At 41.7% G+C, this 15,807-nt stretch overlaps 1 protein-coding gene across 12 annotated transcripts in view; it reads right to left on the bottom strand.

Moving 5' to 3' along the window:
- The window catches only part of PITPNM2 (phosphatidylinositol transfer protein membrane associated 2), a 205,865-nt gene that overhangs the window by 93,525 nt on the left and 96,533 nt on the right, over positions 1 to 15,807 (bottom strand). For all 12 annotated transcript variants that reach the window (XM_083716884.1, XM_083716878.1, XM_083716882.1 and 9 more), the window contains one exon: positions 6,155 to 6,331. In XM_083716884.1, coding sequence (XP_083573010.1) covers positions 6,155 to 6,232 — 78 coding nt within the window. In that variant the 5' untranslated portion in view covers positions 6,233 to 6,331. The remainder of the gene's footprint in view (positions 1 to 6,154; positions 6,332 to 15,807) is intronic.

The raw sequence follows: 15,807 nt of genomic DNA, 5'->3' as shown, positions 1-15,807 counted from the left end.
AGAATGTTTTATGCGAAAGACTTGAAAGAAACTGCCTGCATGTATTCCCTCCTCCCAACTTAAGCTGTTACAAAAGAGGAACACTCCATCAATCATGATTCCACCACTTTCTCAGAGTAGGTACATAAGGACTAGAAATGGGTCCTGGAGAAACAGCTCATCTGTTTCCTAGGATATCAATTAGAAGAGACTTTAACTTATAATGTAATGCTCCTTAAAAGGGGAGGGGCTAATATGAACTACTAGGAAGCTTCTGCCCATTACATGAGAAAAAAGCTGGTGCAGTTTTGAAATCCGTGGTTAAAATTAGAAGAGTTTTGAAATGTTCAGTCTATCTTAATTCAAAATCGCATCAAACTTAAGAGAGAGAGAAAACCCTGCTCCTTAATATCAAGAACTATCATGCAAAATTTGGGTACAATGTCCTAAAAGGTTGATTCTAAAAGAGGCAAAGGAAAAAGAGTAATTGGCCAAATGTACAGAGGGCTTGAAGACAGCCACTCCAGAGAGGCAACTATCCCATGTTTCTTCGTGGGCACCTCCACTGAAGGCATGAGATAATACTGTTTAAATATGCCCAGTCTCTGTAGCAAACACACAGACGATGCTTCAGGCAGCGCTGCTGTGCCAATCCATACAGTTGCCAGGAACAATGAAGGCTGGGCACACATACTGCTTCCACCACTATCTCCCCAACACAGTTAAGGCCTCCTTGCCAAGAACCCACAAAAATCTAATGGGAAAAATTTATTGATTATCTGAAGATATGTTGTAAATATCTTAAAACATTAGCAGGATTGACATAAACTCGTGCAGTAAGAATTAATTAAATGAGAACGTAAGGGGGAAATAGTAAACAGCTTTGAATTGGATATGCAGTAATAAAAATATACAAACTAAGTACCGGTAACTGCAGAAAGGAGGGGAGGGAAGTCGAAAGAAATGCAGACTAATTTTGTTGAGATTTTGTGGGTTTTTTCTTGTTTTGTTAAAATATTTGTAGAATGTGAAAATGAAGGAAAAAAAATTAAAACCCCACAAAAATAATAAACCATTCTTAGATTCATAGAAGCTACAATGAGTGCCATGATAAAGTGATCATAAAGACAGAAAAGAGAAGAAAAGGCAAGACTAACAACATGCACCCTGCACTTCTTGTTGCTGTTTGAAAGCTGACATTTGCAGATAGGCAGAATCACTCTGTTCTCACATCTCTGAGTGACACTATTAGAAATGGTTTGTACCCAAATGGCTGCCTTCAACTGGAAGGTAAGAGGAAGTGATGAACAAACGGCATTGTGTGCCCGAGCACCTTGGATGAAACAAAGGCTATTCCTGCTTCCTGACGAAGGCATCCCCTTACCTCCCATGAAAATAAATGATGAAAAGGGAATCTCACATACAACTGCATTATAAACTACTCCTTTTTACAATTCTAAAGCATCAGCAGTGTGGCAGTAGGGGAAGCTCATTCTTCTTTTACAAGCTCTTGGTTAATTTAAATATTTCACTCTGTTACTGGTTCTATTTTTTAATTTACTGTGTTTTATTTAGTAATTTTAGTATTTTAACTATTCTGATATTTAATACTGTTTTAAATTATAAACTGTCTTAAAGTTCAAATTCAGTTTCCAAGTGTGGCTTGTAAGTTAAGAAAACAATAAACCACAAACAAGTGTCCATAATGCTCCACTGAAAATGAGGGCGAAAATGCTACCAAACCGAATTCTCTAACACTGCATTTGTACTAAGAAGGCACCTGATGGGAAAACGTTGGTATTGATGGAGTCTAAAATCTAATAAAGACAACAAAGTCAAGTTCACATCTGCTGATCTGCAAGCAAATCCAGGGTACATTAAGTCCACTGCTGTAAAGTAGAATTAATTCTAATTGATGGAAGCTGTTATGTGTTCATTGCAGAATGCCAAACCACCAGGACAACAGGCAGCCAAGGTGATGAAAGCTCTAGGGGGAAAGAATTGGGGAGTGGTGGGGGAGGGCAGTGACAAGCACTTCACAGGTTACAATTAATCCAGCCTCAGCTTTTGGGCACTTGAAACCTCAGCAGGGGATTCCAGGAGGAGAAACGATGCATGAAAGTGAGAGACACAAGATGATTCATTGCACACACCCTCTAGAACAGAAACAGCAAAGTGATACAGAACAGAGGACCAATTCCATACTTCTTTATGGCCCTCCACCCAGTGTGCACTTCAAGGGAAAGGCCCCAAGGAACTTGGTTAACAAAGCATTTTGAAGAAAAAATTGCTTACATCCCCTGACCTTGTCTCTACTACTCTAGCAGATGAGTTTCAAGAGGTGTCCAAAGCACTGTCTAGTCCTGCTGTGTTTGATGAATTAGTAAGGCTTGAGGGCATGGAAAAGGTGTTTGGTTTGGTCTGGGGAACCAACGGTGCTCTTGACCTTTGAACCTCAGAGCTGAAAAAACTAGAACGGAAGGGACAGCCAGCTGAGCCAGGGAGGTGATTAATGCAAGGCGGTGGCCCCTTCCAGCTTAAAAGAGGCAGTGGTAAGACCACTCCTTAAGAAATCCTTCCTGGATTCAGAAAATCTAAGTAATCACCAGCCAGCTGCTAATCTCCCCTGCTTGGATAACTGTTTTTTAGATCCATTTCTGTCGGGGTTTCAACCCAGTTTGGGCATGGAAGCCGCCTTGGTCACCCTGTATGATGATCTCTGTTGGGAGAGAGGCAGGGTGTGTATTTGCTTGATCTCTCAGCAGCTTTCAGTACCATTGACCATGGTTTTCTTCTGGAATGGCTGAGTTAGGGTGGACAGCACTGCTTTGTGGTAGTTCCGGTCATTTTCAGATGACAGGGCTTGTGCCTAGCCCCATGTGCCTTCAATGTGGGGTCTCACAGGATTCATTACTATCTCCCATGCTGTTTATATCTATCTATGAGTGGAATCATTAGCAGTTTTTGAGTACGCTGTCAGCAAAAATGCTGGTGACACTACATGTGCAAGTGTGTCAGTGGATGTGCTAGACTGATGTTTTGCCTTGGTTATGGAATGCATGATAGCCAATAAACTGAAGCCTAATTCAGAAATGACTGAGACACTGTTAGTGGGTCGTTTCCTAGACCAGATGGTGCAGATATGGACTACTATGGATGGCGTTACACTCCTTCTGAAGGAGAAGGTACATAGCCTAGGAATATATCTGGATCCATTATTGTCACTAAGGCTCAAGTGGCCTCAATAGCAGAGTGCCTTCCATAAGCTTTGCCTGGTGGCTCAGCTGGCTTCCTCAACCTCAGTCCTCCACATGTTTTTGAGACTACAATTCCCATCATCCCTGACCACTGGTCCTGCTAGCTAGGGATCATGGGAGTTGTAGGCCAAAAACATCTGGAGGGCCGAGTTTGAGGAAGTCTGCCCTAGAGGGACAGAGACAGTCTAAAAGTCTATGCTCTGGTATTGTCTAGGTTGGACTGCTGTAATGTGTTATATACATAGTGTAGCTTTGAAGATGTTTTAGAAACTTCTGCAGGTGCAGAATTCAGCAGCCAGATTATGGATTGGGGCAGAACCGTCTGAGCATATAACACTAATTCTAAGATGACTGCACTGGCTATCAATTAGTTTCTAGGCTAAATTCAAAGTACTGGTTTTGACCGAAAACAACTTATGCAGCTCAGGATCCCAAAACTTCAAGGGCTGCTTCTCCCCACATGAAAAGTACCGGACCCAGCAATCATAATCTGAGCCCCTTGATCACCACCTTGAGGTTATTAGGACTACTGCCTTAGCCACTACCTGGGCATCTGGACAGAAGCACCTCCTCCAGGATCCCTTTAATGGGACACCCCTTCTCTTGGAGCAGCAGGCAGAGGCTTGAAACCTCCCCTCCAACCATGACTAAGGCTTACCCAATGCCTAAAATTGCCCACAGCTGTGACAACTGCGATGAGGTAGGCTAAAGCCTCAGAAAGTGCCTATTACTCTGAGGGGAAAATTCCTACCCAGCCCTGAATACAGCAACTAACTTAGTCCACAGCAAGGTCAAAAACATACACAAATTGACAAATATAGAGAGCAGAATACAAAGGGAGGGTGGGCGGAAAATCCAATGACAATCTGTGTGCCAAGGCAGACTTGTTTAAATACCCGAAGAGTGGACCTGAGTGAAGCCTGCAGCTCAGTCAGTTCCGCCCCTCCAGGAATGCCCACCCCTAAGCCTGCCTGCCATTGGCCACTTTGCCAGGCAGGCTACATTCAAACCTCCTGCCATGTGCGAACCTTTCTGGCAACCCAACGGCCAGGATCGTCTGGCAGATGCAGCCACCTTGGGATGCATTGGGAGAGGTGTCACCGGCTGCAATGCCGCCACACCTCAAGAGAGGTAAGCGGATTTCCAGTAGTGTGTGAGTCTGCTGCAGCAAACAAAGCTAAAAAGCCTTGTGGCACCTTAAAGACCAATAAATTTCACTGTAGCATAACATTTTGTGGACTGCAGCCCACTTCAGGGAAATATCAGGAGGCTCTGGCCTTGTTTCTCTCCAAGCCCAAATTAAGGCTCATGTGAACACTGGCAGTTGAAATTTGTGTGGGTGGAATTCTCATAATTGCATGAAGGAAGACAGGCAACTAAATAACGCAAGGTAATCAGAAAGGCTGTGTAACTGGAACACCCCAGAATTAGTGGTTTGTGTCGGCAGAAGGCGCTACCTCAGGATAATAACCTCTAAATTTTAATTGTGCAAACAAGCCTTAAGTATGCCTAAGGCTAGGATTAGCCTTGCAAAGGTCTATAACAACATGTGCATAGCTATTAGCCAACTGACATGCTGCAAGCCAGTCAAATCCAACCACCAAAATGATTTTTACAAGGACATTGCATGGAAAAAAAAATTGTCCCTACAGGCAGAGGGGGGCAGCCAACTTTTTCTCCTCAGGAAGGGACTGCACATTATGACAGTTACTATTTTTCTATATTTATTTATACCCCACCTTTCTCCCTGACAGGGACTCAAGGCAACTTACATATAAAAGGACAGCTAAAAATATGGGAGGGAACAATGATTTACACTCACTCACTCACAGCACCAGCCCCCTCATTAACAGCAGTCCATCTTGAAAAGCCTGCCAGCTGAAAGACAGCAAGGAGGGAGCCAGTCTAACGTCTCCAGGGCGGGAGTTTCAAAGTCTGAGAGCAAACACTAAGGAGGCCCTCTCCTGTGTCCCCATCAAGTGTGCCTGTGAGGGTGACAGGGCCAATAGAAGGGCCTCGCCCAAAGATTTCAAAGTCTGAGAATGCTCATACGAGGGAATACAGTCTTTCCAATAGCTTAGATCTAAGCCATAAAGGATAATTACCAGCACTTTGAATTGTGCCTGGAAACAAACCACTTCATAGGACCATTTAAAAATATTTCTTGACTGCATGGACACAGTGAAGTTACCAGCAAATCCAAGCAGGTGCTAAATGTTAGAAAAGAAGGAGGGTAGTCCTTGGACACCTCACCAGTACATGATTTTAATTTTTTGTATTACTATGTGGTGCTGTTAACACCAAAGTTGCAGGTCTGATGCCTGTAAGGGAGAGCTGCATATCCCTGCATTGCAGGGGGTTGGACTAGATGACCCTCAGGGTCACGTCCAACTCTATGATTCTGTTCTATTATTTTTTAATATATACATAACTGGGATGGCACAGACCAGTTTTTATATAGGAGGAAATGATGCAGGATGGAAATAAACTGATTCATCTATCCCTACCAACACAAGATACTGAGTCTGTCTCTCTCCCCACCTTCTCGCTTTACACGTTTGTGAACCTCCCGTTATTTTTTTTCATAGCTTCCTCTCTGTAGCATCACTACAGAGTGCTTAGCAGCATTTAAACATTTCAAAACATATTTAAACATCTTATAGAAACGCAAAAATGGACAAAACTCCATGAGAAACTGTGTGCTAAACATGCCACTTTCATGGGTTATTTTTAAAGTCATTCATCAATTTATGCACTCAGTTAATCACCCTCGCCAAGAGGTAAGAGAGATTTCTGCGTACCTCAGAAGCTGGCATTCCTCTGATTACACACTGGCTCAAAGAAAATTCACGCCATTTATGGTTTTACCATACAATCTGTTATTCTGGGATAGCATGTCAACAATTGTGTGAACCAACCTGTATCATGTACAGCTGGGCAATCCTATATTCATCCACACTCATCGGAAGTGGAATGCGATACTCTTTTATAAGCATCTTGAAATCCAAGCAGCCCTTTGGTCTGGTCAGAAATGCAAGCCAGAGGTGCTTCCTGGAGGCTGCTTACATAACAGTAAGCTCATGCATCGATGCCCCCTGAAATGAAAACAGAAAGAGAGGTGCATTTTAATTTTGTGAATGAATTTTTTTAAAACTTGTCATTAATCAAAGGGTAAGTACTTCCTGAATTACACTTTGGAATGCAGCCCAAAACAACAGATTTATTTCCTAATAAATCACAGGGCTAGAACCATTACACAACACTGACAGAGATCTGAGATAAATTCCAAATTATGTGTTTCCCAAAGTAGGGACACACACACACACACACACACACACACACACAAACACACAAGATCAGATCTCACCAGTCCTTAGTCACAATGCAGGAAAGTAAATTTGTGTTGCGGGGAGAGAAGTGCACAGTGAGAGCCAGTGTGGTGTAAAATGTTAGAACAGGGATAGCCTGTTCAGTGCTTCTTAGACACTAACTCCCATCAGTCCCAGCCAACATAACCAATGGATGGGGAGGCTGGGAAATGTAGTTCAGCAACATTTGGAAGACATGGTATTGGCTACTCACAGGTTAAGATGTTGGACTAGGCCTTGGTAGACCCACTCAGCCATGAAGCTTACTGTTCCCTCAATCTCAGCCTAACCCACTTCATAATGTTGTTGAGAAGTCAAAATAGAGGGAAGGAAACCACCGCACACCATGAAAGGGGGCTTTATGTATTTAGAGTCTGGCACTGTCCTGGGCAGGCCAGTCCATAAATTGTCTGTGGGGGGGGGGGGAATCAAATTCTCATATTTTTAGCTTTCCTCTGCAAGTTTCTAGTCCTTACAGATATGAATTAAAACCTCAAAACATGTAGAAGCTGCTGGTGAGAAAAGGAGAAGAACTAAGCAGTACTTTTATTCATATTTTTTTTTATAATATTTTTATTAGTTTTATGAAATACAGAAAAAAGAATAAAGAGCATATTATAAAAGTAGAAGAAGAAAGTTACAAATTTTTCTTACTCTTTTTTCCAAATCTATTGGACTTCCCCGCGTCCTCCCAACCCTGCATTCTCTGTGATGCATAACGTCTGCAATTTGTTAACTTGTTTCAATAACTTATTGTATCTTCCATTTTATCGTGTTACCCAATTTCAAATATATTATGGCCCAAATCATGTACGTTTTCATTTTAACACAATAAAGTTGTTTCATTATTCTATCTCTGACTCCTTGTACCTTAATTTCCATTTCTTTAATTTAACATTACTGAAGCTAGAATTTCCTAAAAGGTGCGTTTTTTAACATTCATACAACTTATAATGTTTTTCCAAATAGTCTTTAAATTTTCTCCAGTCCTCCTCGAATGTTTCTTCTCCCAAGTCTCGGATTCTGCCAGTCATTTCGGCCAGTTCCATGTAGTCCATCAACTGCGTGTGCCATTCCTCCAGTGTGGGTAAATCTTGTGTCTTCCAATGTTTTGCAATCAGGATCCTTGCTGCTGTAGTAGCATACATAAAAAAGGTTCTGTCCTTCTTAGACACTCTCTGGTCCACCATGCCCAGGAGGAAGGCCTCTGGTTTCTTAGGTAAGGTAAATCTAAGTACCTTTTTTAGTTCATTATGAATCATTTCCCAAAAGGCCTTCACTTTCGGGCAGGTCCACCAGAGGTGAAAAAATGTCCCTTCCGCCTCTTTACATTTCCAGCATTTATTATCAGACAGGTGATATATCTTAGCAAGCTTGACTGGGGTCATGTACCACCGGTATATCATTTTCATAATGTTTTCCTTCAAGGCACTACATGCCGTAAATTTCATTCCGGTGTTCCATAACCAGCAGTACTTTTATTCATAGTTCCTTCTTCCTCCCCTTGGACAGCTGAAGCAGAAGCATGCAAATGTGTATAATCTAGATTAGTTTTGTTTGGGTTCACTCTCTTCCAGCACATCATATACAGTGGTACCTGAGGTTACATTCGCTTCAGGTTACAGAGTCTGCTAACCCAGAAATAGTACTTCGGGTTAAGAACTTTGCTTCAGGATGAGAACAGAAATCGTGTTCTGGCAGTGCGGCAGCAGCAGCAGGAAGCCCCATTAGCTAAAGTGGTACCTCAGGTTAAGAACAGTTTCAGGTTAAGAACGGACCTCCGGAAACAAATAAGTACGTAACCAGAGGTACCACTATACAGAGACCCATACACAACCTGAAAGAATTAGAGGTATGTAGCCTAAGTACTAAGCAACTCCTGAGTGTTTTCCTCTGTCCAACCCTCATGTAAAAAGGCATGGAGTTTGGGGTAACCTGGAGAGAAGTTAGTAGCAGACCACACCAGGATTCCTTGGAATCTTTTTGAGAGACTCAGTAGTGGTGGTCAAACTTTTCCAATAAAGTAACTCACCCACCACCATCAATCTTTCCCTGCAATGCACACCTGTAGATTAATGCTGAAATTTTGCAGCGTAGATCCTCAGTTCATGAGGGGTGAGGAAGAGACCCAATAGGTTTGGTTAGTATTCCACTTGAAACATATGTAGAAATGTAAGAAGGCATTGATTTCCATTTTGCCCCATATTCATCACATGCAGAGCACTGTTTCTATTCCACTGCAGGGCATCTTCCAACAAAAACAGCATTGTTTGTTTCACATAATGTCGCATAATTGTCTGCTGCGGCATAATGCTATGTAATTAATTGCATTATTCTGAACCATTCATGTCAGTGCAAATCGGGAGGGGGAATTGTCAATTACATATTGTTAAGTTTAGTTTGAGGACTGAAAACAACAGCAGCAAATGCTGATTATATTTGATTTTAAAAGGGTCTCACAATGGCAGAAAGTTTGAAAACCACTGCCATAGACCAGCTTACCCCAAGTCATGGTTGGTCACTGCAGAGGTGCCTTGGTGAACCACCAAAACAATGATCAATGATCAATCGCCTCACTGAACTTCACAGGCTTAGCTGTAAAGGGTTTTCTGTGCATCTCCTCTCGGTAGATGGTGTGAAAAGGCTTTTTAAAAAAATAAATCCCTGAAAGCTTTTATCAAAGTGTTATGCTTGATAATGGCATCCTCTCTCTTAAGGAGGTCACCTGTTTGAGGAATGAAGGGTAAGCCGAGTTGTGCAAAGCAACAGCTTCAGCTTTTGGGAAGTCACAAAGTGAATCAAATTCCACACATGTCTGTTTTCATATTACACTGCAACATCTATAATCCACCTGACTATTCATTATCAACAACAATTCTTTATTGCATTCCAAGGACCAACAGTACAAAATTCAGTGCATTTAAAATACATTAAAAGCACACAAACTACTAGGACAGATCATAAGACTATGCTAGTTTCTGACTTTTGTCTAATACAAATTGATCCTGACCACCTCAGACAGAAACTTGGCAATGGCCAAAATCACAACTTGAATCTTATTGTCTAGTAGAAACTTGGCATAGAATTGAGCAGATTTAGCTGGTAGATTTGCCATTAGTGGATTAATCAAATTTTGTTGGGCATGCTTATATAATCTGCAGGACAGGAGAATGTGCTTAAGGACTTAAGAAAAGTGGGAGAAGGAACCCATCCTCTCAAACATTTGTGGTATGATAAGTTACAGGATTTCAGCAAGAAGCTATAGGGCATGCACTGATTGAAAATAAAACAGTGCGTCCAACCCCAACCTTTGCAAACAATGTTGAAAGGATCGTGAGAAGAAATAATCATGAACGAACAGTGAAAAGGATGCCTGGAGGGGCCCTCTGTTAGGGCGCTAGATGTACATGATGTAACTGCATAAACAAAAGTCTCAGTATAGCCCTGTGCGTTCGTCCTGTGCCATTTGATCTGTTCCCAAGTATAGTTCCCTCATAACTTTCCATGTCACAGTAGCAGCCATGAAATAGGCAAAGATCAGATTGTTACACACCAGCCTTCACGGTTAATCGCATTAGCCTCAGAAGGCTACAATCCCACTCAAAGTGACAAGTCAGTAATGGAGCGCATCATCTTGGGAGAAAAGTGTTCGCCTCTCCTTCCCCCCACCCTCTTCCCTACCCCCATTTGTTTCAGCACCTTTGCCAAGTGCTAAGTACTTGCAGCTCACAGAAGAAACCAGCACTTGCTGACAGCTCAAGGTACTTCATAGGAACACAGGGCCTTGATTCTGAGCAAGAAGTCAGAGGAAATTACCCAGTTAAAGTATCTGGAAGACCACCTCCTTCCTTCTTCTCTACTGGTTATTGACAGACAGACAGACAGACAGACAGACAGACAGACAGACAGACAGACAGACAGACAGATATAGATAACACCTCCGTCCTTATGGACCTTCCTGGGCTTTACCTGCTGTGGAGGGGGCTCTATTGGTAGTTCCACCACCCTCAGAATTGGCTGCCCAGGAAAGGAGCAAACAGTTCACATAAAGATAAACCAATACACCCCGCTGCCAAATCCACCAAAAGTATTTATGGCATGAAAACTGCAAGGGGGGAAGTCACTATGTGGTCACTCCCACACTTAAAAACAACAACAAGAAAAGAAAACAAGCTCAGGTGGAAAATGGTGTACATAGGGAAGTGTGCAGGCCCTTGACCATTTTTGAGATGAGAGCGTAAAGCAAAGCAAAACTTTTTCCCCACCTCAGTTTTTCATATTTGAAGAGCTGAGGGCTAAGGTTTTACGTTTGTGTTTGTTTGTTTGTTTACAGGGCATGTTTTTGGTTCCCAGAAAAGCTCTCAAACTGACTCGCAGAAAAAAATGAAAGTCAGCTAAAACACAGTAAAAGCCAACAACAGAATAAAACGTAACAGGATCATCAGTAAGGAACTTCTTCCAGTATTATAAACACTCCAAGGGCTGGAGTATGTATTATCGTTGCTCCATGGATGCCGCCCAAACCAACTCTGTGGTAATAGTTGCAAATAATCAGGGGTATCGAAACTGAAGAGGAGTGTGTGGGGAGCACTTGACCAATGTCACTGCTGGACAGAGTTTGCACACCAGGGAGACGCCATTTTTAGTGGCATCCCCGTGGCAACCGTAACACTGGCTCCAAGTCTTTTTCATTAAAGTGGTAATAAAACAAGCCTATCTTGTCTCCCTCAGAAGCTCTAAATAAATTAGCTGTCTAGCACTGCATGATAAACAACTCTTCCCCTCTTGTTTTCAAGACCTTGTTTCGTGCCTTTTTACTGCTTTTAAATTGCTGTTCTACCTACCATCAGAAATCCCAGAGGAAATTTCCCCGGTGTGACTGACCCGCGAGGAAAGCAGGTCTCTCAAAGCAACTCATCCCCCACTTCCTTCCCCTGACAAACTGACCCACAGAATTTCTCTGACAGACTCAACCTCCAGGAATAGAATAGAATTAGTCCACAGACCATATCAAAACTATTAAAAAACTGCAGTCACCACCAAAAATATGCATACAATTAAGCAATAAAAATCCTAAAAAATAACAGGAAAAATACATTTCAGAATATATTTATAACCTTCCACGCTGACCCACATAATTTATTTGACAGGCTAATCCACCAAGAGAACATTCCAGAACACGGCAAGGATAATCTCATTAAGATGCTCTTAATTAATATTCTCAAACACACCAATAATACTTGTATGCAAAATGAGCATGAATCAAATTCCTCACACATTGTGGGCCCACAAGCCCAAACGGGGGGGGGGGGGGAATAGTTTACAGCCCTTAGGAAATATGTTTATTTCTGAAGATTTAATTAAAGTGGTCTCATCCTACTATGGAAGCAATTCAAACATTTTCTTTTGGGGGCAGGGGGGCATTTGGACTTTTAAAGAGCATTAAAAAAAAAGTGGAGGAAAGAACAATAGGCCATCAACTTAAAAGCAATAAAAGCCACAGGAACCATGGGTCTGGGGCAGGAAAAATATTACACTTATAATGAAGTGACACAGGTAATTTCTCAGACAGACATGGTGAACCAAAGTGCTAAATTGTGCTTCAGAATGAAAACAGGCATTAAACCCCCAACCATTTAGGGTCTGTATAAACGGAGCCCCTTTAGGGGCTGTAAAAGAAAGGTTGCGGGAAGCTTGGAATGAAATCCTATAATTAGAGAATAAGAAGTTAACGATCATAAAAGGTACTAACAAAGTCTTAAATGTAAGACCAAAAGGCCAAGCTGAGAGTGGGAAGCGCTGAAGGGGGAAAATAAAAGCTCTATATATAATTCTCTCACCTGTGTAATTCAAAGGTCAGGCTAATATTAGAAGGTTTTTTTTTCCAGAATGCACGTTGATAGGGTGTGCTGCTCAACTCACAATCACAGACAATAGCAGAGTGTCAGGCTTGTGAAATCTACTGGGCACTTTGTTTTCTCATTAGGATCCTGAGACCCACCAGCCAAGGGGAAGTGCAACAAAGGCCCAGGAGGCAGAGTCTATTGCCCTCCTGAGTTAACTGGGTGCACAAAAAAGCACAAATCTACAATTGAGTTGCAGCAGGCCAGGGATTCCAACATCCTAATTTAGAAAAAAAATATGTTGCTGTTAAACAATTGGGATTCAGAAACCCTTGCTGATGTACTGCAAGTCATCAAGATCTACCTTCTGCCCAGCACCACATCAGGTTGGGCTAGTTTTTTTTGTAGTGTTTTAAAAAACTTAATCTCCTGTGCAACTACAGACAAGACCGAGACAAAAGAACCACATATACACACCTCCATCACATCACTTTCAAAACTCTAATGCAGGCAAAACATGTTTTCAGCCTGTCCATGGCCTTATTTGGCTGTTGGGTCTTAAATTCACACATTTTCTCTATCTCTGCCTCAATTCCCTTTCTGACTCCTAGGTTTGGACAAACCACACCACAGCTTGCAATCCCATCTCAATCAGCAAACTACAGTTTGAACTCATCCTCCAAACCACAACTTCCAATTCTGCTTTGGAGGGCTACCATAGTTTGGTGAGTTGGAATATAACAGCAAACCGTGGTTTGGAGATCAGAGAGAGAATCGAAACACACAAGAGGAAGAGGGGAACACACAAGCTCAAGGTCAGTCAAACCATGGCTTGCCATTACTCATGAACTAGTCCAACAGCTTTTATTGGACCCATTTTCCATAGCAAAAAAGGCTAAGCTTTTGACTTTGAGGGGGAAAACCCTGCAATGAGCACAACTCGTGGAAGCAAGAGAAGTGAGATTCTATATTAGCTTTGGTGGAGAGGGTGCTAAAAAAAACTAAAAAGAAATTTGCACCAAAACAGGCAGCAGAATGCAGCAATCTACAGCAATTCAATTCAATTAACTTCTCATACTGATCATAAGGCTTTATCAATGTTTCTCAAACCTGGGTCCCCAGGTGTTGTTGGACTACAATTCCCATCAACTCTAGCTAGTAGGACCAGTGGTCAGAGATGATAGAGGAGCTATAGTCTCAAAACGTCTGGAGGGCCGAGGTTGAGGAAGCCTGCCCTGGAATGAGTTGTTTGCAGCTGCTTCCTCACCACAGCTTACCCAAGCTCAGGAGTTGCTTTTCCACAATCAGCTGGTAACAGAATTAAGACAGTGGTTGCATATCACACTTAATATAATACTATATTCCCCACAGAAATTCAGGAGCGTCCGTCTTCATTGTGCAATTACTATCTTAAAAGATAAAATTAATGAGAAATTGCTTTGGCTGCAAGAAACTAAGACTAAAATCCCTGCCACCAACAACTCTCACAGGGAGCAGGAACTGACAAATTAAAGGCCAATTCATGAATGCCACAATCACAAAAGCAAACAGGAAGCCACTAACTAAAGAGGCACAATCCCCTCTAAAAGTAATGGGCAGAGGGAAGCTACTCATTAAAGGGACTGTCATTGAGACGTAAGGTCTTGTAAGTAAATTTCCTTTACTCTGAGTAAATGAAGTAGTGTGTTATGAGGGCAGGCATTTTTCAGGGGAACATAATGCTACATTAAGTGAAATAATCCTTTAAATTATCAGTGCAGCTGACCTGTGCAAAAACAATACCTCAGCGGCATGAGAGGGCCCTAAGTCTGTTAGCTACATTAGTGTTCATAACTCATGAAATCATTGATTTCTCTCAAAATAGCATCACACAAATGATTAAGACGAAATAAAAGCTGGAAACAACAGTACTCAGCAATAAACCCTAAGTAATATACATTAATAGGAAAGCTGCCAATAGGACAACTAGGACTTCCAAATACCTCCATTACTGCCAAATTAGTAATTTATAGTTCTTGGCTATGCCCAGTGTTCAATTACGTGAATCAGCACAATTGGGCACCAACATTCCCAAGTCTGACACAAAAGACCATACCAGGTATGAAAGTCACCCACTTCACTTAAAGTGGCCAGGGATTAACCTTGATTCAAGCCAGGCCTGCACAAGTTGTTATCTGCCAGGTCAAATGCAGCCCATCAGTGACCAGCTGCAATCTGCCAAGATTTTGACAACCTCCCTGATTCTGCAATCTCAAGCAGACAGCAAAATCAGAACATTCACCAACCCTTTTGCTGAGCTGCTCTGCACAAGAGGTGAACTGCATTTTATCACACAAGATGTACAGACCGGCCTTGTATATTCAATACATGTATGTTGTCCATACAAATAGCTGGATTTGTCATTTTTTGTTTCTGTCCATTTTGGCTTCTCTACATAGCTCTTTTTTCCAGCCTTAAGTTTCTGCATCGATTTACAATTTCCCCCTTGTTTGCATTTTCATTCACATCTACCCTAATATATGCAATGTTGCCTAATATACATATTTTAGCAAGCAACTTTCCTTGACATAATGTAGTTTTGTACATTTTCACTAATATATGCATTTTTAAGCACACAGTCGCAGTACAAAATTTGGAGATGTGCAAATCTCAAAGGATTGCTGTGTTATGGTTCACTTGTTGATTTGGGAAGAGAGAATTACACAGGTTTGCATTAAAATATTAACTGAATTAATTTATCCCCAATCCCTAGTTCTATTTTAACACTTTATTCATATATTTTAGCACTCATGACAATAGCTTTATTCAGGCAATAAACCATTTGGTGGTTTATCGTTCCAGGAATGAGCTGCAGCAAGCTTTACATGTCAACACCCTCTTCTCCCCTCTCCTCCTCTGGTCTGGCCAAGAACCATTTTTTTCTACTTTGGAATAACAGCAGTTAAGCATTGCGCCTGAACCTGGATAAACTGTGGTTAGTTTTAACTACGGTTAAATTGAATATAAGATTTCACTTCCCATTTCTGTCAACTAAAGTTAAACATTGTGTCGCAGCCCTAAGCTCTGGTTCATCTTAGCTATTATGCATTGAAACAAGCCAGCTTCATAAACTATGGTGAAACAGGCTTGATCTCTTCCTCATGGTGGCATCAGAGGAAAAGATGGGAGACAGAGCAAGCCTGAGGTCTGTGCACATAACATTAAATCATTGTTTCTCATTATGTTCTAACTTCCACATCTGAATGCTATGAGTCAACAAGACCCTGGTTCATTTCTCACCTCGGCCACAAATTCATACAGTAGATAGAATCAGGCCCCTGGTTCTGCTTGCTCAGCATCTTTATTAGTAGCAGCTTTGCT

The sequence above is a fragment of the Podarcis gaigeae genome (genome assembly GCF_964106915.1).
Source record: "Podarcis gaigeae genome assembly, chromosome: 16".
NCBI classification, from domain to species: domain Eukaryota; kingdom Metazoa; phylum Chordata; class Lepidosauria; order Squamata; family Lacertidae; genus Podarcis; species Podarcis gaigeae.
This window is presented reverse-complemented; position numbering and strand designations above follow the sequence as displayed.